The sequence below is a fragment of the Carassius auratus genome, chromosome 28, assembly GCF_003368295.1.
Source record: "Carassius auratus strain Wakin chromosome 28, ASM336829v1, whole genome shotgun sequence".
NCBI lineage: Eukaryota > Metazoa > Chordata > Actinopteri > Cypriniformes > Cyprinidae > Carassius > Carassius auratus.
In genome coordinates this window covers 17,293,229-17,319,479 of record NC_039270.1, presented here as the reverse complement: position 1 = coordinate 17,319,479, position 26,251 = coordinate 17,293,229, and the positions used below count along the sequence as shown (strand labels likewise).

General features: G+C 40.0%; 2 protein-coding genes, 1 long non-coding RNA gene and 1 other non-coding gene across 4 annotated transcripts in view; 2 read left to right on the top strand and 2 right to left on the bottom strand.

Annotated features, from left to right (window-relative positions):
• LOC113047039 (SH3 and multiple ankyrin repeat domains protein 1-like) overlaps nucleotides 1–7,354 on the top strand; it is a 109,704-nt gene extending 102,350 nt beyond the window's left edge. Inside the window, 7 exon segments of the mRNA XM_026208284.1 lie at nucleotides 56–179; nucleotides 1,153–3,452; nucleotides 3,454–3,999; nucleotides 4,001–4,737; nucleotides 5,085–5,090; nucleotides 5,215–6,117; nucleotides 6,403–7,354. Coding sequence (XP_026064069.1) covers nucleotides 56–179; nucleotides 1,153–3,452; nucleotides 3,454–3,999; nucleotides 4,001–4,737; nucleotides 5,085–5,090; nucleotides 5,215–6,117; nucleotides 6,403–6,490 — 4,704 coding nt within the window. The 3' untranslated portion in view covers nucleotides 6,491–7,354.
• Nucleotides 7,355–11,390: 4,036 nt separating this feature from the next.
• Nucleotides 11,391–12,200, bottom strand: LOC113047644 (uncharacterized). Its single transcript, XR_003276330.1, has 3 exons — nucleotides 12,117–12,200; nucleotides 11,770–11,798; nucleotides 11,391–11,546 (listed from the first exon to the last, which is right to left on the bottom strand). It is a non-coding gene; the product is annotated as an uncharacterized LOC113047644 (long non-coding RNA).
• On the bottom strand, nucleotides 11,641–11,730 carry LOC113047691 (small nucleolar RNA SNORD88). Its single transcript, XR_003276349.1, has one exon. It is a non-coding gene; the product is annotated as a small nucleolar RNA SNORD88 (small nucleolar RNA).
• A 1,406-nt stretch (nucleotides 12,201–13,606) lies between the features above and the next one.
• LOC113047038 (protein kinase C and casein kinase substrate in neurons protein 3-like) lies at nucleotides 13,607–25,060 on the top strand. Its single transcript, XM_026208283.1, has 10 exons — nucleotides 13,607–13,875; nucleotides 16,832–16,909; nucleotides 19,745–19,901; nucleotides 20,073–20,308; nucleotides 20,491–20,646; nucleotides 21,398–21,573; nucleotides 21,679–21,799; nucleotides 22,370–22,443; nucleotides 23,940–24,019; nucleotides 24,090–25,060. The coding sequence occupies exons 2-10, from the start codon at nucleotides 16,850–16,852 to the stop codon at nucleotides 24,197–24,199; spliced, it is 1,170 nt and encodes a 389-aa protein (XP_026064068.1). The 5' UTR covers nucleotides 13,607–13,875; nucleotides 16,832–16,849; the 3' UTR covers nucleotides 24,200–25,060.
• The last annotated feature ends 1,191 nt before the right edge of the window (nucleotides 25,061–26,251 follow it).

Sequence of the window (26,251 nt, the reverse complement as noted above, 5' to 3'; positions counted from 1 at the left end):
ATCACATTCTTTTAAAAAATTGTTTTATAATATTATTTCTCTCCATGTATTTTAGCAGCCAGGTTTCGACCAATCGGCAATGGGAATGACATCATCTGGAGCAGGGCTAGGCTATGACCGTGGTCAATTTGTGTCTGGCCACGGCCCCCCGCACGGTATGCTGCGACAGAAGTCCATCGGTGAGGCTGTCTGTTAGTCCATCTGTCTGTCTGCACACCTGTCTGTCTAACCATACTGCTGTACATCTATGGTACGTGCGTTTACAGCATTCAAAAGAGTGCTGCTGTGGGTTTGCTTTAATGTTTATCATCTGTAATGCTTTAGTGCTTTAGAATAGAGACCATACATGTCAAGTTTTTGGAAACAGTCCATATGAATTTTGTCCGGGGTTTGAATGGGTTACTGGAGAGGCTAGTTGCCATAACAAAGGTGAATGACATTTATTTAATGAGTGTTCATTCTTGGTCGAACTATATAGTTTACAGCCCATTTGTAACCCCCAATATTATTAGCACACTATCTGTGTGATAAGAAATGCTTTCTGTCCCATGCCATGACAGTAATGCTGTCAATGTCAATATGTTATTAAATATTCAATTTGAACGTTAACTTTCTTGGGTTGCACAGTTGCTAACTTTATCTACATTAAACAACAAACAAGCATTTGTACAATTTGCATGCCATTAGATAAAGCCATTGTGTATGTCACTTCTTGTGTCCTGAGGTAGACTTTCTGTGTATTGCATTTGTCCTTGTATAACACAATGTAACTAAAACTGGTCTGCACTGACACAAAAGAGCTTCGCAGAAGTAGATAGGTGAATGGCTTGTACGTGTTACTGCTGGGGGATTGTCCAGTTATGGTAATAACAGACAAGCTGACAGACAGACAGACATACTACAAGATGGTCTCATTTCTGTATTCCATTTTATTGCCCTCTGCTCATTTTTTTTTTTTTTTTTAGGAAATAAAGATATATTTTCCATTCTTACTCTTTTCTCACTCCCAGCTGTTGTACGTTCTCTTTCTCTCTCAAACATATTTTTCTTTTGTCTTTGTTGTTTTGTAACTCTACGTTCTATTAATTCTCCCTTTATTTATTTCCTTGAAAATGTATTTCATCTTCTCTTTTTGGTTTTCTTTTTCTGCAGGGGTTCCAGAGGAGGAGAAGCAGCTCCTTCATCCTCCAGCCATGAAGTTTGCCCGCAGTCTTTCAGTACCGGGTTCAGATGACATCCCTCCTCCCCCTACTACAGCTCCCCCTGAGCCCCCTTTCTCCTCAGCTCCCCCTCTTGGCTTTAGGGGGAAGACTTCCCAGCAGCCGTCTGTTTCTGTGTCCCAATCCACTTCCTCTTCTGCACATTATCAGCTCTACTCACAGTCAGTACATGTCACACATGGACCAAGAGACAGGTCCCCTGGACCACCTGCTGGTTCCGGAACTGGTGAACTCTCTTACTCCCATGCTCAATCCCACCCCTCTGTGCCAAGCAGGACTGCCTCCAGAAAGGTTATTGGGTACACAGGGGACCTTGCAGGGGCTGGAGGAGCACCAGGAGCCAAGTCCGCAGCATTGAGAAGGGGCTACAGCAATGCAGTCCCACCCACTAGTGTAGCTACTGTAATTCCACAACAGCAGCAGACTACTCAGAGCCAACCTTCCAGGATGGACCGCAGTGCAACAGGGGCAGGAGCAGTGGCAGGAGGCATACCAAAAGGTGGTGCCCGGAGAGGCAAGGGGCCTTTGGTGAAGCAGTCAAAGGTGGAGGATCTGCGTCTGGGCCAGGGCACATTGGAAGGGAAGGGGTCAGTGGAGAAGAGCTCTATTCCTATCCCAACCATCATCGTTAAAGCTCCTTCCACCAGCAGCAGTGGTCGCAGTAGCCAAGGCAGCAGCATGGAAGCTGAACCGCCTCCTCCAGGAGAGAGTGAAAGTTCTAAACCCCAACCTATTGTTCCACCACCTGCACCCACCGTTCCACCGCCAGCCCCTCCATCCATACCTGCTCCCCCACCCCCATCACTGCGTACTCAAGAGAGTTTAGACTTCACCAGCCAGTTTGGTGCTGCCATTGTAGGGGCAGCTCGCAGAGATCGGGAACGATTCCATGAGGCACGACGGAAGAGTGCATCCTTTTTTCTTTCTGCTGAAGAAGAGTTGGGTGGAGCAGGAGAAATGGGAGGACGGACCCAGACTTCCCAACAGCAGCTGAGTTCCCAGCCTCCACCTCGTCTGCGACCGTCCAAATCTATAGATGAAGGCATGTTTTCAGGTGATACCTTTATCCACCACACACGCAGTATGCCTCCTGCCTTCGGCCTGCCTGAGTACTCCTCACCTGCTCCTCCTGGGGATTACCAGCCTAAGTCTGTACCTGCTGACTTCTATGGGGCGGGAAGCCGACAACAGCAACAGCAACAGCAGCAGCAAGCCTCCACCACAACTTTCATTCACCCATTAACGGGGAAAGTTCTAGACCCTTCATCCCCACTAGGCTTGGCCTTGGCTGCAAGGGAACGTGCTTTGAAAGATGATGGTCGCATACGCAGAGAGAGGACCACTGAACATCATTTTACCCGTCAGTTGTCCAGCATTGGGGCCTTTCCCTCATCCACTGCTCAACCAACGTCACACATCTCCTACTCAATGGCCTCGTCTTCCTCTGCAACCTCCTCTGCTGCTCAGTCCTCAAGCTCCTCCTCATACCTTGTTACCTCCTCATCACTCGCTGCCACCACTACATCCACTCGGCCTCCATCTCCCAGGATCCTGCGTGGAGCAGGAAGCAGCTGGGGTGAGGAAGCAGGGGCTGGAGAGCGTGCAGATAGGGAGGCTGCTGGCACCTCTGCTCCCAGAGAAGGCCTAAGGGTTCGTTTCTCTGAGGATAAAACTGTCCACCCGCACCACTATCAGTCTCAGCACTATCAGCCTACTTACAAAGAGCGCGAACGAGAGCGGCAGAGAGAGAGGTCACGAGAAAGAGAGAGAGAACGAGAGAGGGAAAGAGAGATAGAAAAAGCTCAGACCCAGTTACAGCAGCAGTCCACACAGCCAACACCCCAGCAGCCTCGACGCCCCTCGTTCTTGAGGATGGAGAGTGAGGCTGGGGCATACATCCTTTCCTTGACACCACCTTCTCCACCTTCAACAACAGCCCCTACACGTCCTTCAGCAGGAGCTGCAGGTGAAGGTGCAAGTGGCTCTGGTCTGATGGTTCTTCCTCCCCCAGCTCCCTCAGTAGATGTAGATGATGAGTTTGTGTTTGTTGATCCTCTCCCTCCACCTCTGGAGTTTGCCAATAGTTTTGATCGTGGTTTGGGTTACTCTGCGATGATGTCTCACAATATGACAGCCCGCCAGCAGCTTCATCATCCACCTCCACCACCACCTCCTCCGCCACCTCCTCCCCCTCCAAAAGACTGCTTTATGTCTGGGTTCCAACAACACACACCCCTTGCCCTCACCCCAGGCAGGAGATTCCACAACTTCCAGCCTTACTTCCTATGACAGTGAGGTCGCCAACCTCACCCAGTCAGCCCCGTCTCCCTCTCCATCTTCCCCCAACCCACTACCACCTCCCTCCCCTTCCACCTTGCAGCCCTCTGGGCCACCTCCACCTCCTTCTGTGTCACCTCCGCCACCACCCACCTCCTACCATAGACCGTATGGCCTTTCTCAGTCACAACACTTATACAACAGTACAAATTCAGCCGGACGCTCCTCTTCTCCAACACCACCTCCTCTCTCTATTCCAGCTCCACCTGCCTACAGAGGCCCTCCAACAGCAACATCCACCCCAGCAACTTCTGTATCTCTCAGAGGTGCCTCAACTGTGACCGCAAGCTGTTCCACAACTGCTTCTACAACTGTCGTCTCTTCTGCTACTACCATTGCTGCCACTGTCACACCACACACACGTATTGCAACTGTCTCCACAGTAGCTACAGGGGGTAGCAGAAGGCCCAGCGCAGAACGTCATCCACCACCCAGCAGCTGCAGCTAAGAGTGGCGAGTCCCAGGAGACAGTGGTGGATTCTGGGATTGAGGAGCTGGACAGCCGAAGCAGCAGTGACCATCACTTAGACAACATCCTTGCACTTAGTGGTAGTGGGGTCAGAGAAAGATTAGAGAGAGCAGGGATGGGTAGCTTAGGTGGAGTTGGAGAAAGAGGTAGGGCAACAGAGGCTGACAGAACAAGTGGGGCAGACTTTTTAGAGTCTTATATGAGCTATCTTGATGGTCAGACTTTTGAAATGCACAATGCCAAAGCCGCCAGTACAGCATCCACCTACCCAAAAACACAGAGGTACAGAGAAGGGAGCCGGGCTGGAGATCTTCGACGCCAAACCAGCACGGCACCCCCTGCATTCCACCGTCGTAGAGAGGAGGAAGAGGAGGAGGAGGAGGCAGAAGAGGAAGAGGAGGAGGACATGAATGTCCGCGATGGTTATGGAATGAGGGAAGGGCCAGGGATCGCTCGCTCCTCTGTAATGTACTTTGACCGGCCCCGCACTCCAGAGATAAAACCTCTATGGGGTGACGGGTCAGCTGGAGCAGCGCAGTCGATGGGGGAGGGAGGGATCCAGACTGGGGGGACATATGTGGAGGCACGTAAACTGCATCCTCCCATATCCGGTATGAAGGCAAGCATCATCAATGAACTCAGCACCAAATTACAGCAGAGGAGCAAAGGAACAGAGAACTGGGGAACTCAGCGATCACTGAGCAGACATAGGTATTTGTGTGTTATCAGTTTAGGTATATGTGCATGACTGTGTAAATGTCTGCATGGTGGCCTTGAAAGGAGGCATGTGGCATGGAAAATCTCTTAAGCGGCACAAGCATTGTGTGATTTGGTATGCCATGAGACATAATCAAAATATGAGCCATTCAGTTTAAGAACACCTGGGATATTCAGAGTAACAAAAACATTTTTGAACTCTCATTTATTTATCAGTGTCTCAAACACCAATGAACTCCGGGTGTGTGTACTGTCTAACTGTGTCTGTTAAACTATTCCTCTCTTTTGTGATTTCTGCTTTTTATCGCACTGTCCATGTACGTCTGTTTGTCCCACATCAGACACAGGTAACTGCTGCACTGTTCCACTCTCTCTTTCTCTTTACTGTCAAACTGTTTTTCCTTTTTCTCTCTTTTTGTCCTATCTCTTACTTGTTTCCCCTAATTTTTGTTGCATTTTCTCTCATTTCAGGTTTTCAGAGGACTCCACAGGTGCCCTGAGTCCTCCCTCTGTCCGCTCTAGCTCCCCATCTCCTGTTCAGCTCTCTCAGCCTGCCTTGTCTCCCTCCCCCACCCCTTCTTCCCAGCCACTCTACCCAAACTGGGCTCGATCTCCTTCCCCTCAGCCCCCTGCTGCCTCATCCCAGCCTCCTCCCCGATCACACTCACCTGTTTCTCCCTCTTCATATTCACCGTACCCTACCTCACCCAAACACCGGCCCGTTTACCGCACCAAAGCCCTGGAGTTCCAGTTTATCCCCAGCCGAGAGTCACGTAAGGCAGAGTCACATCATGCTCAGCGCAGGCGAGCACCCAGCCCGTTAATTTCACCCTCTGACCGCCCCAAGCTTGGCCCTCCCCGCCCCTCTTCCCTTCCCATTCTCCCCACTACGCCCCTCTATAGCAGCTTGTATGATCTCCGTGGTTCTATTACTCCACCCTCACCTGCCAATCCTCTTGGGGACCCCTACTTCTCCCCCTCTCCCCCTCTCTTTGCCCCCTCAGGGGCTCCACCTCCTCCAAATTCCTCTCTGTTGGTCTCTCGCTCCTTGTCCCCCACCCACTTCCTGTCAGGGACCTCATCCCCACCACTCCACCCCATTCCTCCACCCACTTGCCTGAGTTACCCTCATCTCCCACCCCCTTCACCCACCAAACCTTTCGCCTCCAAACCACTCCCATACTGGACTAAGTATGATGTTGCGGATTGGCTGGGCTACCTGAACCTGGGTGAGCACAGGGAGCGATTCCTAGACAACGAGATTGATGGCACGCACCTGCCCTCTCTTACCAAGGATGACTACCTGGACCTGGGTGTGACCAGGGTTGGACATCGCATGAACATAGAGAGGGCGCTCAGGAGAGTGATGGACAGGTGAGAGGAGGGATAGAAGGGGAAGCAGAGAGACACAAGGGAGGACAGCGATGGAGAGGGATTAGGGTGAGAAAGGGGTAGTGCATGAACAAACAAAGGTAGTAAAGTTGAGATAAAACCATTGATATGCTATTACTAGTACTAACTTCTGGGAACATTTGGAGTGGACCGCTGCATGAGGTCCAGGATGGCATGGATAAAGATAAGGAGAACAGAAAGGGGGATGCTGGCAAACAGAAAGAAAAAATATTTGCTTACACTTTCCACCTTCCCCCCTATCATCAGGCTGTCTTCTAGCACTTTCCCCATTTCTGCCCTCTCCTCTCGAGATAAACGGACAGACAGAAGGAGAGATGAGGCCAACCGGAGTTGAGAGGACAGGAAGGATGAGGTGACAACTGCTGCCATCAGAGATTATTGCCTGAATTAAGAAACATGCAAGAAGAGGTGACTTCGACGTCAAACTGCCGACTCGCAGATGGAGAGATACAGGAGAAACGGAGAGCATCGAAGGCCTGTCGAACTGTGAACATGCCTGCGCTTATGTGTGTTTCAGTCAACAAAAACTAACACCCACATACACATCCGTACATATCAACATTTAAACAGAACACACTTGGTTTTTAGCTTGCAGGCACTCACAAGGTGATCAAAATGGAAATAGATTAATCAAATCGGGGAAACTAACTTTACTAGGATACCGAAGTTCAACATGAGAAGGTAACTACATAACTGAGCCAAATAATTTGAGGGAATCAATCATAATGCTCTTTAGCTTTTCTGTTTTTCTGTAGTTCTTTAGGAAGAGATAGGGAGAAAGAAAGATATTGAAACCTCCTTTGCTATCTTTCTCTTTTTCTCAGTTTTCTGTATTCTGTATTACTGGCAAATATTAACAAATGGTCTCATTTATAGAGTAGGTTCAATATAGACCAATGCAGGGAGGGCAAGTACTGACAAACCTCCTGTCTGGTATGACTAGGGAAGCCCTTAAAATAGAGGCCAATTTAACGGCAGGCACTTATTTGGTAAGACTGTGTTTATGCTTGGGTTCCTGTTGTTTGTGTGTGAGTGTGTGTGCGTGTACTAATGTGAAAGGTTATCACTAGAGGCATGACCGTGATTTGTTATGTGTTTTTACCTCACCAATGGAGGAATTCTAGTTTGCTGAAGTCAGACTGGGGCTTGTGCTTATCTTGTATTTCACTAGAACTTCTTTACCTTCTCATGTATTGTAATGAAATTATATATATATATGTATATATGTATATATATATATATATATATATATATATGTATGTATATATATATATATATATATATATATATATATATATATATATATATATATATATATATATATATATATATATATATATATATATATATATATATATATATATATATATATATATATATATATGTATATATATATATATATATATATATATATGTATATATATATATATATATATATATACAGACTGGTCACTGTATTACAAACCCGTAGCAAAAATAAGTGCCCAGACCAACATAACACACAAGCGCTCTACCACTTACACACATGCACTCAGTACATCCTCAATCTACTGATAGCAGCATACACAAACGTACGACAACACCTGTCGATGACGATACACTCATTTCTTTTATTTATATAACACATAATTGGACACAATAAAATATCTATGGATACAAGATGAAGATAGTTATAACGCAAAAAAAAAATATTTTAAAGAAGGAAGATGATAAAACATTGTAAAACTAAAAGTATATATATATATATATGCTGAAAATTTATCAACATTTTTACCACAGACTCTCAAAATATAGAGTTGACTCTGACTTCAATGAACCTATCAACGATATCAAGGCTCCATTTTAGAAGAGGAGACAACATGGAGACGGGGGGGAGGGAAAACCAAACTGCCTGTATTTCTTTCCAAGTCACTCTCCCTCTCTCCTTCCAAAAAACACTCTTTCTATGGAGGCGAGGCAAGACGAACATGCACTCTGACCTGGGTGAGGGATATGTGCTAATATCTGTTTTAATACGATGATTGTTCCTATAACAGTTTTTAAACTCTAAGTGGGTCTGGAGTTCTGTTGTTGATTTAAGAGATGTTATTAATTGCAGTCACTGTTCTCATGGTCCTTGCTGTTATCGCTATAAGCTGCAGTGTTTCTTGTTTGTTTCTGAGCGCAAATGCTGGACAGGTGTTTATGCTTGACATTTAAAAGAAAAATAATAATAATTAATTTGTGACCACATGCAACTTATTCAGATCTGTGGTACCTCTAGGACTTAAATTGGAGACAAGACAATTGTGTCTTTTAATGCCCCTTTACCCTCCTGCTTTTCCCTTAAAACACAAAATTATTGTGTCATCACTTTGTATGCAAGGACTATCAAGAAGTTTATTGTGTGTGGCAGTAGATATATCCTTTACATTCATATTCCATCACTCGAACTTAAGTAAATCTAGTGACCTCCAGCCCTCATCTCCCACATCACAAATTGTTGCTCAATCAATTAAAAGGGCTCCTTATCATCACATTGGACCTTTCATGAGTCATTCATCCTTTTCCTCTTCCTTTCATCCGCAGTCATCGAGTCCAAACCACCAACAACTTCACCTTTGTTACCTTCCTGTCTATGTGTCTTTCAGGACCATCTGTAAAGATTTTGCCCCCTTCATCTCCCTCTGCCCATTTTGCATCTGTTCGTCTTCTCAGAATGAGTGTGGGATTCATACATCATTCATCACAGTGATGGCTTTACCTTAATCACCCATACTGGACAAAACGATTGAAGAACTTGTTGTATTTTTGATGTTTAAGACTGGTAAGTATAGTGATGTTGATAACAGTAAGGACAATGAAAGAAATCTTTCTGAGATGGAAAAAAGTTTTAAAGAATCTCTGTCTTCCAAATGTTTAACGTGTAATCAAATCATGCTTTCTACACATCCTGTTGTCTCATCTTTTCAGTCCAATTCATCAACCAAATTCGCTTCAATAGCAGCAGGTGTTGCACTCTGATGAACGCTAAATATTCTCACTTTCCAATATTGTCCACTAGGTGGAGTACATGTAACAGTTCTCATCCGCGTGTCTGAATAAAGGATTGGACCATTTTCTGGTTGGGAAAAGGTAATTTGTAAGTCTTTGTTCAGTCCTCAGGCTCTGCAGCTCAGATTGTCAAATATTACAACTTCTAATAATAAAACAGTATTCAGACACGCGTGCTGAGGATACATGCACATTGAAGATCACATAGCCATTAAAGGGTCTGGGCACGGATCACACACAGGAGCAACTGATGCAGTAGCCGTCCAGGGTGTGCAGAAAGCATCTTCTTTTCTTTTAAATTGAAGAAAATTAACTATGAACAGTAAAGGGTTATTTACAGAATATATATGTGTATGCGACTATACATTCATATACACATATGAAATACAAATGTTTTAAGAAATGAGTAAAGATTATTAGAATTATAATAAAAGATGCAGGAATTACCTTGAGTGGCTTGTGGTTTACTAGCGCATTTGTTATATGGACGTTTTAAAACGTACATAGTTCTAGTGCATTTACACCTAGCCAAGTGTTTATTAAGAAAAAAAAAAAAAAAAAATATATATATATATATATATATATATATATAAATTAGTACATATCTTAGCTTTTTTTAAATAAGCGTTTACATAAATTACACATGCGAAAATAACAGGTAATTTTACACAAATTCGTAGCTTTCTCGCTGATTTTGGCATGTCTTGTGGTAGTTGTGCCAGCTTTGTCCTGAGTAATGAAGCTAAATCGATTTCCAGCAGGAATGTAAAATTATTTAAAGACTCAACTCTTCACACTTTTACAACTGAGGCACATACAGCCATGGCCGTAGCCACCTATGAGGTCACCGAGGTCCGCACCAAACTGTGTTCTCTAATTGACTAATTTGCTGCTAAACTCCTCATATGAATTTCTGCATGTATAATTCTGAATGTTTAGCGTCCGTGGTGTGAAAATTATATATTCCGAGACGCTTCAGAAGTGAACGAGTCTACAGAGTTGTAAGCGAGAGCGCGAGACGCAGCCTCTGTGTTCCCAGATCTAGCATTTTTGACTCATTTTTCCACTTAATAGGACACTTTAGAAAGTTAATAAAGTAGGAAGTTGCTATTTAGGGTCAGCGATAACTTTATCTTACCCAATTTCTAAAATATTTGAAATAATTTTTGTTTTATTTATTTATAGTTTTTGTTTATTTCAATAATATCTGGCAATATTACATCGCCGGTGTCTGGCAGTAATCAAAAAGGCAGCGGCTATTTGCACTAAGTTCAAATAGCTGGATTTTCTGATCTTTATAATACAATTTGCAAATAGTGGCAATTATCTGCACCTCAGTATAGTAGTACATTATAAAACAGTATGGAATAATTAATACTTTATTTTAAACCTTTTTTATTTCCTCATTTTCAGATGTGATTTGAAAAGGGAGAAAAAAGTTGGCCAAAAGGCGGATTCGAACCTGTCAAAATATGACACACGGTTTATCTTCTGGGCCACTAGAGGCGTAAAAATATAAAAACAATAACAGCAATATGTGTGGTTGCATGAATAAACGGATACAATAATCCACCCCATAACTACAGTAAAGTATTAAACTTTGATGCAATAATTAGGATATTAAAAAACGAGCATCCCTCCAAAAACATCTACATCTCGGTTATCTTTTCAAGTGTTAGTATATATAATTAGTTGTATTTATAAGGGTTATTATAGCACAATTATATAATAAGGGGGTTATTATAGAAACCCCGTGAGCCTCAATATTTTACAAAACCTGGCTACTGGCATGCATACAACTATTAGGAGACTACAGAAGAAAGCAAGCAATAATAGATTCTCAAAGCGTACAGCATTATGCAGAGGACTACACAATTTATGGCTAACGTTACTTGTCATTCAGAAACATTCATGACCGTTTTTTTTTTTTTTTTGTTAAAGACAACCAGTTTGCGATCATGTGAGGCAGCTAGACATCGTTAAAGTTAAAAACTATTAGTTAAGTCTAATCGGTCAAGTTAAACAGGGTGCTCACTTTTCCCTCAGTCGTACATTTCCAAATCACTCCATGCCACTTTTAGCCAGTTACAGACTGGATTAAGCATTTAATGTAATGCAGCATAAACCATTTTCAGCTTTGACGACTTCGGTAGGAACACCAGTTTAACAGCACTTTCCAAATCAACCTGAAGACGCCAACGATGGTTTTCAAAGTCTCATTTAATAGAACAAAAGGAGCAAACACGAATTACATAAAACTTTTATAGATTTACACAACCGGCATTTGTACGGTATTGATTTTTACACGTTGTAGAAACGCAGAAGCTCCTCCACAGGCCACGGTCACAGATTCCAATCTGGAAGGAAAGAATACTTGTTATTACTAGTGTTGGGTTTCATTCCTTTAAAAAAAAAAAAAAAAAAAAAAAAAAAAAAAAGTAAACTTCAACAGCACTTCTCAGATTCTGCCATGTCAGGAGCAGAATTGCACGGTGTCTTCACAGGAGTTCAGAGCCCAGTGCTAAAACATCACAGAAGCGTTTTACAAGCCAAAATAAAGTGATTAAAGCTGGATCTCACCTCACAGCAGCAGAAGCGTCCAGGTCTTTCTGCAGGAGAGAGAAAAGATGCCCAGAGGTAAGACTAATGTGAACAAAAGCGGTGTTTGAACTAACTTACTCCGCGCGAACACATTAAAAACAATTTGAAAGGCAATAACTCATTCATTCAAATAACTAAAGCGCACCACACGCTCAGATGCGATTCATCATCTGCGCGCCACGTGGTGACGGTAGAGCTGAATAAACCCACTTAAGATGCATTAACCTATAGTAGTCTTATGTTTACCATTATTACAACATAAATCCCGGGTTTAACAATAAATACGATACACTCCTAACAAAGAAAACCAAAAACCATACACTTACCCACAAACTCACATAGTTTATCAGTTTCTTCGGCGTCAGACTGAGGAGTGAGGACTCTTCCGCCTGCAGTGTGCCGCTTTATATATCCTGAGTAGGACCTACCTTTAGGTGTCCGTTAATAGCGCCTTTACAAAATTCAAGCAGGCAGGGCTGTGGTGCATTTAGAAACATAACGTTTAAAAGTGATCTTTTTTCGTAACTCGCCCAAATATCTTGCCAGATATTTTGTTTGGTTAATAATGTAGTTCACTGCTTTTTTCCCTATATTGTACTTTCACAAATGAAATTGTACATTTGTAGTAGTAGCTAGGCCTATAGGCCACTTTATGTTAGTTTGAGATTTAACGTTTTGCTTGGTTCATCAGGTTGAACAGGTTTTTGACCTTTTAAAAGCAAGATTTCTTTTCTTATATTTACAATATTTCTTAACTTTATTTGAACTTATATGGATTTTTGTTTATTTATTTAAAATAAAATAATGCTGTATGATTTTCATATAATTTATTTGTAGATTTGTTTGTTTTTTTTCCGTATAGTTTTATAGCAGCTAAATGTAATACAGTAAAATATGTAAAATATCAGAAAGAGGGTATTATGTGATTCAGTGTAAAATGGTAAGGGTAGGATATTTAACCCCGATTATGACCACATTGTCTTAAAAATAGAACAGAGATAGAATGGTTCATTATTAATTATCAAAATGCTTTACTGAGATTATAAAAATATAACTGAAGCATGCATGCAGAGATATTTGAGATGGGCTCTTGTCAGTGTGTACAACAGCTGCCGTATTTGTAATACTGAGTCACAGCGCTTTGTTCAACACAATCTGCAGCTCTTCTCTCATCTCCCATCCCTAAGAACCCCTGGATGTGCCAGTGCCAGGCAGCTGCTGTGTGGACCTCCGGAGACCAGGGGAATTATGAGATTAAGCATTTTTGAGGTGAGGTTTTGAAGTTGAGGTTTTGAAGTTGTGATAGAAATAAATGTATGTGGTTATTCAAAATATAATAATTCACGGAATATGAAATGTGTAACACTTTACAATAAAGTTGCATCTGTTAACATTAATGAAAGAACAATAGTTCTGCAGCATTTATTAATCTTGTTAATCTCAACATTTACAAATACATTCTTAAAAATCAAAAGTTTAATTAACATGAACATGAACATTTTTAAGTAACAGGTTATTAAATGCTGTAAACATTTATTGCTAATTGTTAGTTCATGTTACAGTAATGCATTAGTTAACAAAATTAGACCTTATTTGAACATTTCTTTTGTTACTATGAAATCTTTAATTAGGGGGGTAAGTAAAAATGTGTCTCTCTTTGTAAGTTATTCTTGAATGAAACACATCCGAACTAACTGTCTGGATCGAACCCACTTCATTACCACTTTACTGTAAGGAGCAGCTCTGTGTTTAAAAGAGAGAGAGAGAGAGAGAGAGAGCGAGAGGGAGGAGGGTTGTCATGTAGTATGATCCACAGAGAGAAGAGTCTGGTCGCCCGCAGCTGCTTCGGAAAGAGGGGGATCTGGAGAGAGGGAGAAGAGGAGAGGAGAGAAAGAAAGTGACAGGAAGCCACCTCATTAAACACTGACAGCGGGTCAAAGACAGAGAGGAGGAGAAAGAGTGTGTCCAGAACACACCATAAACATATGGTGGCGTTAGAAGTGGAAAAGCCAGCAGAAAGGGGTGGTCTGTTACTCCAGAAAAGAAAAAGTGTGAACTAAAAGACTTTCTCTGAAAAAGTTAGAGGTGAGTCTGTTGCGTCCTTTTTTCCTCTATCCTACTTTATTTGTTCATATGTTTCTGTCAGGTTAGATCACATCGCATTGATGAGTTCTGCAGAATTCATATACTATTTCTGTCTGATGCATTCATAAGTTGCTATATATTTCTTCAGTGTGTGGGTGTGTGTTGAGTTATGTGTGACACTCAAAACGGGGACAGGGGGAGGAGAGAAAAAGAGAGCCAGGGTGGGTGTGGGGTATGGGGGTTTGAGGGGCTTTGAAAAGGGGGAGAAAAGAGAAAATAAGAGGAGAGAAGAGGGACATTCACAGCAACGTCATGATGATATTTTCAGAGAAATGGGTCATTCCCTCCTCTCCAGTTACAGGATCTTTCGAAACTTTCAAATAGTTTTTGATCTCTATTTTGAATCGACTATTTTGTCCTTTTCCAAAATGCAGTTCTTTGTAACATGCCATTCTAGGTTGTGATTTTCTTAGATGTTTTAGAGTACCTCTGCAGTAATGATCGTTTAAATCATTCAAGTGGATGGGTTTATACCTTCTATATAATTATACATAAAATTGTGATTTTATTCTGGGTTATAAAGACTAAACAGAGATGGGTTATGAAGATGAAACTTTCCTGGAGACGGTTAACTTCACACAAAAGACCGAATGCAAACAGACAACAGTGAAAAAAATGAAAATACTGTTATCACATTATCACCCTCATATTGCTTCAAACCCGCATAACTTTCTGTCTTACTTGGAACAAAACAGGGAAAATTTTGATGAATGTAGTTGATTTTTTTCATGCAGTTGTGAATGCAGATGAAATCATTTGATCTTCTAAACTGGTGTAAAAATACATCAGAAAAGTATAGAAAATTTTAAGTTTAGTTTAAACATTTATTCAGTGAAAATCTTCCCCTTTAGTATTAACCCTATCTATATTCTAAACGCATCATATTGAACGATTAATCCATGGATGGTCTTTTATGTTTTATTTATCTGTCTATCTATCTATCTATGTATCTATCTATCTATTAATTAATTAATTTATATTATTATCATTTTTTTTATCAAAATGTCATATCTGTCATCTTTTGGTGGAATGACATTGCCTTTTAAAAGTTCTGCATAAACCCGCCTCTTCATTACAGTTGACCAAAAACCTGCATTTACATCTGGCTCCATCTCATCAACAACCAATGGAGAAAAAATTCCCCGTTCAGTCTGTTTCACTCTGATGTATGTCACACAATGAAAGCAAAGATCTACCTCCGTTACATCGAAACTTTTAGATCTGAATCAGTCTGGATTATGAATGATTCATTCAGATGTTTTTAACAATTAAAAAAAAAAAAAAAAAACTTAAAATAACATACAGTACATGTCAGTCTTTTCCTTACACAAAACTACAGAAGACTTAAAATATACTTTTGCATCATTCTGGAATCTTGAAAATCTCATTGGGTGTTCAACAAACCACATATTTTGCCTTAAACAAAAAATCTAATAGAATTAAAAGAAATGAAAGAAATTAAATATAATTTTCATTTAAGCTTGAACTGTCCCTTTAAGCTTGTCCCTGCTCATATTCTCTGAGAGCACAAGACTATATCTGAAGGGAGAGGAAAAGAGGGGGAACAGGAAGTGAGGTTAAAGTTCAAATATAGAGTGATTTACTATACCCATGATGGTATGCAGTGTGAAAGACGATAGGAAGAGAAAATGTGGGATAACGCACTGAGGTCCATGAACCCTCAGAGAGGGAAAGAGAAAGTAGAAAAAACAGACAAATAACAGCTTGTTCATGCACTTCGCTTCTGTCGTCCTGTTCTCTCTCCATGTCTTGTGACAAAATGTGGTTTATTGCATTTACAGAAACAAATGGCCACAGGCATGTTGTGCTGTCTGTAGGGTGTGTGTTCAGGGCAGCTCAGACATGCGCCTGTGTTTGCAAGCATGTGTGTCAAAGAGCTCATCAACATGTGTGGTTTTAGAAGAGTGTGTGTTTGAGTATGTGTTGGTGTTGGTGAACTTTCAGTCCATGTTTATTTTAGGATGGCTCAAATGTCAAAGCCCAGCGCTCTGGATCAAGGCAGATAGCAGTGGAGAGTATTAAGCACTATCTATCTATCTTACTTCAACACTTGCATCTGCTTCATTTTTCACACATTAACTAGTCAGTCAGAGAGCTCTTTGATCTTCTGTAAACAACCTTGTATATAACTATCCTCCTTTCTTCAAGAACTAGACCTCAAGACCATTAAACTTGTTTGTTGGAGACATGCACTTTCCGACGCAGTTCGTAAACTGTAGTTTAAAGAGAAGAAAGCTTGTAAAACAGAACACTCTCCAAGCATGCTATTAGACACAGTATGCGATTCAGCGCTGTCACACATATCTGACTGTTGTCTGCAAGTTAAGACAAGCTAGAAATACAATCCAGCCATTATCTGCCATGTCAAATGGAGAGTACTAGCCCAACTACTGACCTCTAATTCTCACAGCTAAATGAAGAAAAACGACTACTAGTAATTTTGTTTAAGACATATTAGGAACTTTGTGTTGTTTGTTGCACTATTTGATGCAACAGGGATGCACTTATACTGACACCTAGTGGTTTGGATGCAGCATCACGCAAAAACAAATGTTTTTGTTTATCGATGCCCCTGTAGAAATGTAGTCTACAGTAGTCAGCAAGAATTAATGTATTCCCCAAATGAAAGTGTGCAGTAAAAGCGGGTTACTGAGGTAAAGTGACAAGTATATTGTTTGTCATGTGATCTCAACATGGCAGCTCCCACGAGGCGACCCGCCCTGTGTAGATTTAAACTCTGCAGTGGTCATCTTATGTTAATATAGATGATTTTTAAACGTTTTTCAAAGGTACCAATAACTGCTTTTTTTGTAACTGTTTTTAATGAGGAAAATGCGTGCAACTTTAAATGCTGCTTTTCATATCTCTATTTCAGATTTGTCAACTTGTCATCATGTCAACGCTCTCGGCAGAGACGGGCCCTGAGGATGTCAACAATCAGAGCTTCTGGATGGTAAGTGAGAGTGGGAGGAAGGACAGCAATGACTCAGACGGGCGGTGGACCTCTAGAAAATACCATCCGCTTCTGCTTTATGTATGTGTTAGCAGAAAGAAATGCATTTGAATGATGTAGCTTGACTTGGTTTTAACAGTTAAACAGTTTAAACAGTTGGAAATGACAAGATCTGTTTGGACATTAAGTGGAATGCTTCACAAAAGCTTCTGAACACCCTACATTAGCCAAATGAAGATTAATATTCGAGTGAAGTCTATTTTACTTCTTTGAGACTTCTGAAGCATGTTTTATGGTTCTTTAACCTTTAATCTCAGTCTATAAATTCCATCCATTGTGCCTCCACCCATTTTAATTAGCTCAGCTTTTGTCTCTCGGCTCCCTAATTGGTTTGCTGTTCTGCTCTGCAGTGCTGCTGGGAATCATTGCAGAACCTTGCCTTTAAATACCTTTATAAATGTGGTATTTTTTAGACTGTATAGCAATTCTGTACTATTTTCACATTTTGCATGTTCAGATCTTTCTGTGTTAACCTTAAATCACCCTCTGTGTGTTTGCTCATCCGTCGAAATGTTAGCATTTAGTTTTCAGTTTTATATTAGTGCAGTAGTTAACATACTTCTAACAAGTTCTTATGATACTAATAATGGCAATTATGCAATGATGCTGTATATATAATTACACATAGGCACTATTAACTGTCATGCCCATGTTTAAACTTACAATATGTTTAGGAAGAAAGTAAATAGCAAGCTGATATTTAGCAGTTGCTTTTATCCAAAGTGATTTACAGTATACTTATTACAGAGACGGCCCCCTTGGGACAAATTGATGTTAGATGCTCACACATACAGTACACTTGTTACTGCATCATACTGAAGAAGACTTTCTCTTCACCACTGTTGTCTTTATTTTGACTAATGATATTTTGTATCCCCTAAGCCTCTTTGAAACCCAAAAGAAACCAGATTTTCATTACAATATTATTTAATTTGTTTATTAAATGTGACCCTGGACCACAAAAACAGTTTTAAGTCACATGTGTGTACAGTATATGAAGCAATAGCCACAAATATATTGTCTGGGTCAGAATTATAGATTTTTCTTTTATGCCAAAAATCATTAGGATATTAAGTAAAGATCATGCTCCATGAGGACATTTTGTAATTTTTTTTGATTAGTAATATGCATGACTAAGAACTTAATTTGATTTCAATTGATTTTGCACTCTCAGATTCAAGACTTTCAACTAGTTATACCTCCACCATATATTTTCCGATCATAACAAACCATACGTCAATGTAAATCTTACTTATTCATCTTCCAGATAATGTATAAATCTCAGTTTTGAAAAATTGACCCCTAAGACTGTTTTTGTGGTCCAGGTTCACAAATAGATTTATATTCTTTCTCCTGGGGGCAGTTGGTTGGTCCCAGTAAAGTAGGTAATTTGGAGTTTTACTATCTTTTTTTGGAACCTAATGAACATTAAAATGTACTTTCATTGCAAAAAAGTAATTCTTCATCTACAGTAAATGAATATGCATGTAATAGTATCCCACATATACATTGTTGGTGAGTTTTATCTGATGAATATTTATGGAGTTTCCTGTGGTGATTTGTTGTTATTATCAATGACATCTAGAGCAGTATGATCATACAGAAGCTGTTTAAGATTCTCCTCAGCTCTCTTTTGTAGCCTCAGCTCTTTTTGCTGAGTTGCCATCCCATCTGGAGCTTGGCCAGTGCTACGGTTTGGGGTGAAGTGCTCCGACCAATGATGTTCAGTCAGTTTACCACAACCACACTGCTTCTGCCTGCAAGGGTTTCGTTGCATGTCCTACCTTGTAATTGGCTGGCCGCTGACCAGAACTGAGCGCTGTAGGGTTTTTGTGTTCATCCTAGATGCTGTGATTGGTCAGCCACAGCACTGACTGTAGATTGCCGTGATGAAATGCAGAAAGTTTCGGCCGGAGTTAAACGGGGTTGATTTTTAAATAGACTTGTCTGTTCAGTAAAACAGTTCTGTTGCAATATTGTGCAGCTTTGAGTCCAGCTGGATGTTATACTCCGTTGACAGGGACCGTGTTATTTGTTTGATTTCTGGGATTCTCTGATTGGTTGGCAGGTGCTGCTCTGCAGCGCTCTTGGCCGGAGCTGAGATTCCTCAGCTGTTTTTACTTTTTTCACAGACTGGGGAAAATACGTGGTGCAAACCACAGCTAAGAGAAAGAGAAAGAACTGAGAAAGAATAACACATAAGGAAGATGTAGAGGAGAGAGATGAATTGATCAAATTGTGGGGGAGCTGCTAATAAAATGGAAGAACACGCTCCACATCAGCAAACACGACGCCCATTCTGGAAATGTCATTATGTTTGCCCTCCTCCCTCATTCTCTCTCATTTATTGTGTTATTACAGTTAATCAACCCCTTTCACTGGGCTGTCCATGTGATGCCCCACTTACCGTGGCCTGAATTCTCTCCACTCACTGGTACTCATCTAGTCACAGATGTTTCTTTTTTCTTTTTTCGGGGGAATAATGTTTGAATTGTGCTCTGGTTTTCCACACCACATGTTGTCTTCAGGCGTTTATATTAGAAACAAACCTTACGCTATACTGATAGCCTGTCCAATCCATAGCAAACAAACCCAGTGACCCTTCTGGAAAAGAAATGAGGCCAGTCCCTTGGGGGAGAGAGGGACATCTTCTCTGTGTCTAACAGTAAATGCCTCACTCTTGACCTCTTAAACAGCCTATAAACCTTTAGTGCCAAGTCTTTAGTTTTCTTTCCCCTCAATATCTTACAGTTTTTTCCATGTTCTGTTTTTCAGCCAGGGAACTACCACCAGACAGTGAAGAGGACCGAAGACGCGTTCCAGGCGTGTAATGATATAGTGACGTGTTTCCAGGAGAGAGCCAGGGTCGAGAGACAGTACGCACAGCAACTTAGTGAGTGGAGTACCAAGTGGAAACCTCTAGTGGATGCTAGTGAGTACTGCAGTTTTCATCAAGATGCTCTGAACAAAAAATGTATTGCTTTACATATAGCTAAGGAGCTGTGACCCGTGTTTTATATGAGATGTCCACAAGTTTCTTCTTGTGACCTTAAATGGCCCTCTTCTTTCTTCCATCAATATGTTTGTCTTCATCTTTGTCCAGGTCCTCTCTACGGCTCTCTGTTACGAGCCTGGCAGTGCTTCCTCTCTTCTGCTGACCGCCTCTCGTCACTGCACTCCTCCATCTGTCGTTCTCTGGTGTCAGAGGACGGAGATCGCATCCGGACATGGCAGAAGGAGACTTTCCATAAGAAGATATTTGGAGGTTTCAAGGAGTCCCAGGATTTTGAAACTGGTTTCTCGCGTGCTCAGAAGCCCTGGGCCAAGAGACTGAAGAAGGTAATGCAAGCATTGCAGTTCTCATTTTATTTGTACACAGTATTGTAGGGGGAATATTTTTTTTTTTTTTTGCATAAATGCTTAAATATGGTAATTGTTGAATAATACATTTTTGAAAATGAAGGAGTGTGCAATACTAACCCCTGGCCTACATGAAACTAATTATTATTATTTTTTGGCAGCTAGAGAAGGCTAAGTCAGCGTTTCACAAAGCTTGCCGTAAGGAACACATGGCTCGTGAGCGGGAGGCCCATGCCCAAGGCAACCCTGACATCGCCATCGAGAAACAGAGGAAGATCCAGGAGGAGACTGAACTGGCTCACCAGGAGACAGAGAAGGTGAGTGCGCTGCGGTGCGGGGGAGACTGTCAGAAAGAAACAGACACAGAAAAAGAAAATAACCGTTTCAAATAGTCTTTTATCATCCCAGTTGGGAAAAGGAAGCAGAAAAAAGTTTACATTTTTACCTTACTTTACATTTAACTTTACATTTACAAGCTTCATAACAATACAGTGAAATCATGCAATGTACTGCTCAGAATAATGATCTATGTTAAGATTAATCTACAGCATTGTGGAGAAAAACAACAACAACAGATGACACGACTTGTGTTTTAACTATTTAGTATTCCCTAATACTATACGTGTAAATTTAGTATTATTTGTTGCAGGACATTTTTGATTGTCATTCAAGACTCAGTTTGAAATCTAAAATAAAATAATATTTATTTGAGTAAAAATACAGTAGAAACATTTATATTGTAATATATTATTTCAGCTTAAAATAAATGTTTCCCGATTTTATATATTTCAAAGTGTAATTTATTCAATGCTGATTTTCTTCTTATCAATATTTAAACATTTTTTTTTTCAGGATTTTTTAATGAGTAATTAATTTAAAAGAACTGCATTTGTACTAACTTATATATATATATATATTTAAAGTTAACCATTGTTTTTATTGTTTGAATAATAACTGCTTTGACAATTTAAACATTGTTTTGAAGTTGCATTTTAAAATCCAGTTCAGTCTGAAGTGGCAGATAAACACAACACATCTGACTGACTGGCTGCAAATTCCTGTTCACAGGTTCGAGCCCGCTATGAGAAGGTTCTTGAGGAAGTGACCCGTTATGCTCCACGCTACATGGAGGAAATGGAGTCGATCTTTGACCAATCGCAGGAGGAGGAGAGAAAAAGGATAAGCTTCCTCAAACAGGCTTTCCTGTCCATCCACAGACACTTGGATATCACCAACAACGAGAGGTGTGTGAGAACCGCTGTACTGTACTGGTCAAATCTCAGTTTCTGTCCATTTCAGTATTACTCACAATGAGTATCTCATACTCTCTCTCTCTCTCTCTCTGTTAGTGTAAAAGCAGTGTACAATGAGCTCCACAACACTCTGATGTCCATCAGCGATCAGGAAGATTTGCGCTGGTGGAAGAATACACACGGGCCAGGAATGCCCACCGACTGGCCTCAGTTTCAGGTAAATACACGCGGTTTATCTTGCAAAAACATTACATTGACAAACATTAGCTAAAACGTACTTTTTAAATTTCCAAAAGAAAATGTTACGGTGTGGTAAGTGTTTGCCATTGTATGTTTGTTACTCGACCTCTGTTACCTGGACCCTTCCACTTTATTAAGAAATACTGAAGTAAAGTCTTTTCCGTGACTTCTGCTTTATTATTTGCTATAGGTAAATAACTAGAAGCATACTGTAAATGTATTACGATAATTGAAATGATCAAGCAGTGTAAGTGACTGTTTTTGTACAGCTAGTGCATAGGAAGCCTGGCACATTCAAGCTACAAATGATCGCATCCGGTCTTATAGTAAAAATAAGGTGCATTGTGTGTGATGAGAAATGTGCAGTTAGCTACACTGGTATCACTCATGCATTCTTGAGGGTGTTAAACTGACCTCTTTGTTGTTATATGTGATATTTATGTATCTCACAGCAGCACATCTTCAAATATACTGCATTCTGTTGTGCCAAAACCCACATTTACTCCTTCACTCACTCACTCCGTCTCTCACTCTCTTTCTATTTCAGGAGTGGACACCAGACAAGAAGCATAAAAAGGGAAAGAAGGAGGTGGAGCAGAAAGCAGTAGTGATGGAGAGAAGGTCAGTTTACTACAGTGATATTTGCTGTAGGGCTTCACAGCGCTGGGCTGCCTGACTGTTGTTCACTACAAACCAAACGGGGCCGTCTTGAACTTCAGGCCTTGTTAATGTTTGCTGCTGTGTATTGACCTGTTGCAAAGCTCAGTCTCTTTGGTTAATATTGCTCAGACAAGCTTGACAAAGGATGAGTCGGGGACTGAACAGTGATTTTTTTCAGTAAAACACAGAAGCAAACATATCCAGTACTGGAATTAATTGTGACATTGCACAACATTCTGGCTGTTTTTCTTTACAAAAGTAAGTCACTATGCAGTATTGTTAGATTGTGGTGACTGTGAACCAGAACTGAGGCAAACGTTGATCACAGTCGACTTAAAAGAAAAAGACATTTTGAGTGAGAACATTACATTAGTTCCTAATGTTTCTACAGCACATTCACTATGGAACCGTGAACCCTTTAATTGCTATCAACAATGCAGTACAATAATCTGAATCAATATTTAAATGCAATGATGCTAGGCTAGTAACATCAACATCCTTGGAGCAAATTCTTTCTAATGTTCTGTGTTCTTTGTGCTTCTGCATGATCTGAGAATGATAGGTGGCACGTATTCATAACTCCTCAGGAAGATTTTAAAAAGAGCCTAAATCAGCTGTTATCTTTTCTATGTATTGCAAGAGCACTGGCTTACAACAAAGTTTAGTATTTATAGATAAATCCTATTTTACTCATCCGAGGACAGTAACAGTCCGAAATGTTATAGTATTTGGTATCCTTTTTAGGAAGGTGTGAAAAAAATGGACCCTAAAATCCTCATAAACTTCCTTTATTATCCTTCTTTTGGTTTAGTGTTTCACACTGTAAGTTTTGTTAGTTATATGGTTCCTAAAAATGTTATATTTAATATTTAATGTATTGAATAAAGAAACAAATATACAGTTATGTTTCTATGTTGTATCACAATAGAAGCCTATTTTTGCAGCATAATAAAAAAAACAAAAACAAAAAAACATTAGATTTATTTAGAATTATGACATAAAATGTCATATAATTATGGCCAGCAATTATGAGATACTAAATCATAATTATGAGTAAATATTTCAAATGTAGCATTGTGCAAATTATTATTAGATTTGTTTATAATTAGGACTTTCTTTTATGTTGTTGTTATTGTCATTTTGACCTGTAAGAATTATGAGACTTTTAATCTCATAGTTTGGATTTTTTTTTATCTTGTAATTATGAGTCTCATAATTTTGACTTATTGTGTGACAATTTTGACTTTATATCTCCTAATGATTTACAAAAGCATGTTTTTTTTTTCTTATGTGGCAAAAATGGGCTTCCATGATTATCCAGCAAAAGGCAACAACCAGGTTTTGATTAAAACTATCCACACATTTGCATTAGAAAAGAGCAAATGCTTGTCTGCTGATTTAGTGGATCGTAATATTTTTAAGAAAAGGCTTATTCTAGTGACTGTCTGTTTCCTCAGTGTAATGATTGGAGGAGTGAGAGTCAGAGCTCTTTATGACTACGCTGGACAGGAGACGGATGAACTGTCCTTCAAAGCAGGTAAGTTTGTGTGTTCATATATTATTTGTCTGAATGATGTACGTGATGTTTAATGTTTGTGTGTGTGCAGGTGAGGAGTTTCTGAAGATCGAGGATGAGGATGATCAGGGTTGGTGCAGAGGCATGATGGACGGAGGGAAAGAGGGCCTTTACCCTGCGAACTACGTGGAGGTGGTATAAAACCAACAGAACAGCATCGAGCTCCAGCTCTGGGGTCCATGATGCCTACAGAGTGTCCAGGTTTAAGCCTGCTTCACAGCCATTTTTATTGAAGACTGCTTTGTTTTCGGTGGACGGAGGGTACACAGGTAAAGGTTTAGAGTTGTATTGAGTGCGTAAAGTTGGGATCAGAATGAGAAAATGTTTCCAAAGCTCTTTCACTACGATCTTACTTGAGAACATAGTAATGTTATGTTTGATTGTGTGTCACATTGTAGCTTTGAATCAAAAATATGCAGAGATTTTCATACGTTATAATATGATTAGGTATCAAGATCCTCTAATATATAAGGAGAATATGAACTGCATTGTCTTGATGCTTGCATGAACCTACAGTGTATTTTAAGGAGAGTGTCTCACACCAAAGATGTCACCGCCTATTTACGTTTTATCAGTGACATATTTCTTCTGCCGAGAATTGCGTTATATCTGATGCCTGTGTAAAAGGGGCCAGATGTTTAGGATGTTATCTACAGCTGCAAATTTCACGCAAGGTGTTAATAGGTATGATAATATGCTATTTTATCCGCTTTGGTCGTGCTTGTAAATGTCACTTGTCTCACATTTAGTAATTTTAGTTACACAGAGGCAGTACTAATCAACACCACTTTTAAAGTGATAGCCACGGGATCCATTATGGTCTCTTGGTGTGTATTTCTGTTGTGTTTTAAGATGTCAGTCTAACCAAAGGAAATGTATGCAAATGAGCACAGTGTTTGTTTGTGCCGTAGTGCGAGTAAATTACATTGGATCAGGGCAGTATTTTCTGCACCATCACTATTCTAATGCGAACGCTAGCAGTATTAAAAGGGATACATATTACTGTGAGTCTTGTTCTTATTAATCATCTTGAAAAAAATAAAAACATTCTGTGAGCACATACAGATTATTATACATAGACACATTTTATTTGTACTGTTCATATTTCACTCTGTGCATGTCCTGAGGCCACGTGCTGGTGCAAATATATGGGGCTGTAAATAAATGTGTGTGTGTGTGTGTGTGTGTGTGTGTGTGTGTGTGGGTGTAAAACTCTGCTATAATTGGGGGACAACATTTTCTAAAAAGATTTTAAAATGTTTTTTAAAGAATTCTCTTATGCTCACCAAGGCTGCATTTGAATTATACAGTAAAAATAGTAATATTGTAAAATATTATTACAATTCACAATAACTTTTTCATCTTAAATATGTTTTTTTTTTTTGAAAGATGATCATAAAAACAAAACAAAAAAGTTAATTTACAATTGCAATTTAAAAACTGCTATTTTAATATGTTATAAAATGTATTTCTTTTCTTCTGGTGGAATAGCTGTGTTTTCAGCATCATTCCTCCAGTCTTCAGTGTCACATGATCCTTCAGAAATCAGTATGGTGATATGCGGCTCCAAAAAAAAAAACAAAAAAAAATGTTGTACTTGATATTTTGGTGGAAACTACAGTACATCTTTTCAAGACTATTATGAGAAGAATGTTTAAAACATTAGCATTTATTTTATATTTAAAACTAAAAAAAAAAAAAAAAAAGAATAACATTTATTTGAAATAAATCTTCTGTAACGTTACAAAACCATCTCTTTTCGATGAATTGAATATGTATTAAAGGATATGTGTGTGGACTCACACATGAGTCAGCCTGCTCACGTATCTCAGGATTTCAGCTCCACTGGACCCCGCAGCACATCTTTTAATAGTGTCAGATCATTCAGTTTATTGCCTCGAGTGCTTGTCACACACATTCTCACTCACATACATGCTTTTCGTGCATCAGGAGTACATGAGTCACAAATGTTCCCACTCTGAGCCTGATTTTCCTAGGGTCAGTTCCTTTCCCACAGTTTTGAGCAACATTAACCTTTCCCCTTTGCAAAAATAAGCACAGCCCATAAATGTGCTGATTATTGCTGGCTGTCTGCATAAAATTTCTCACATGGAAAATAATTGCACTCAGGCAAGCTGGCATAAGCTATGAGTAACCAGCCAATTTCATAAAAAAAAAAAAATTCTTTTTACT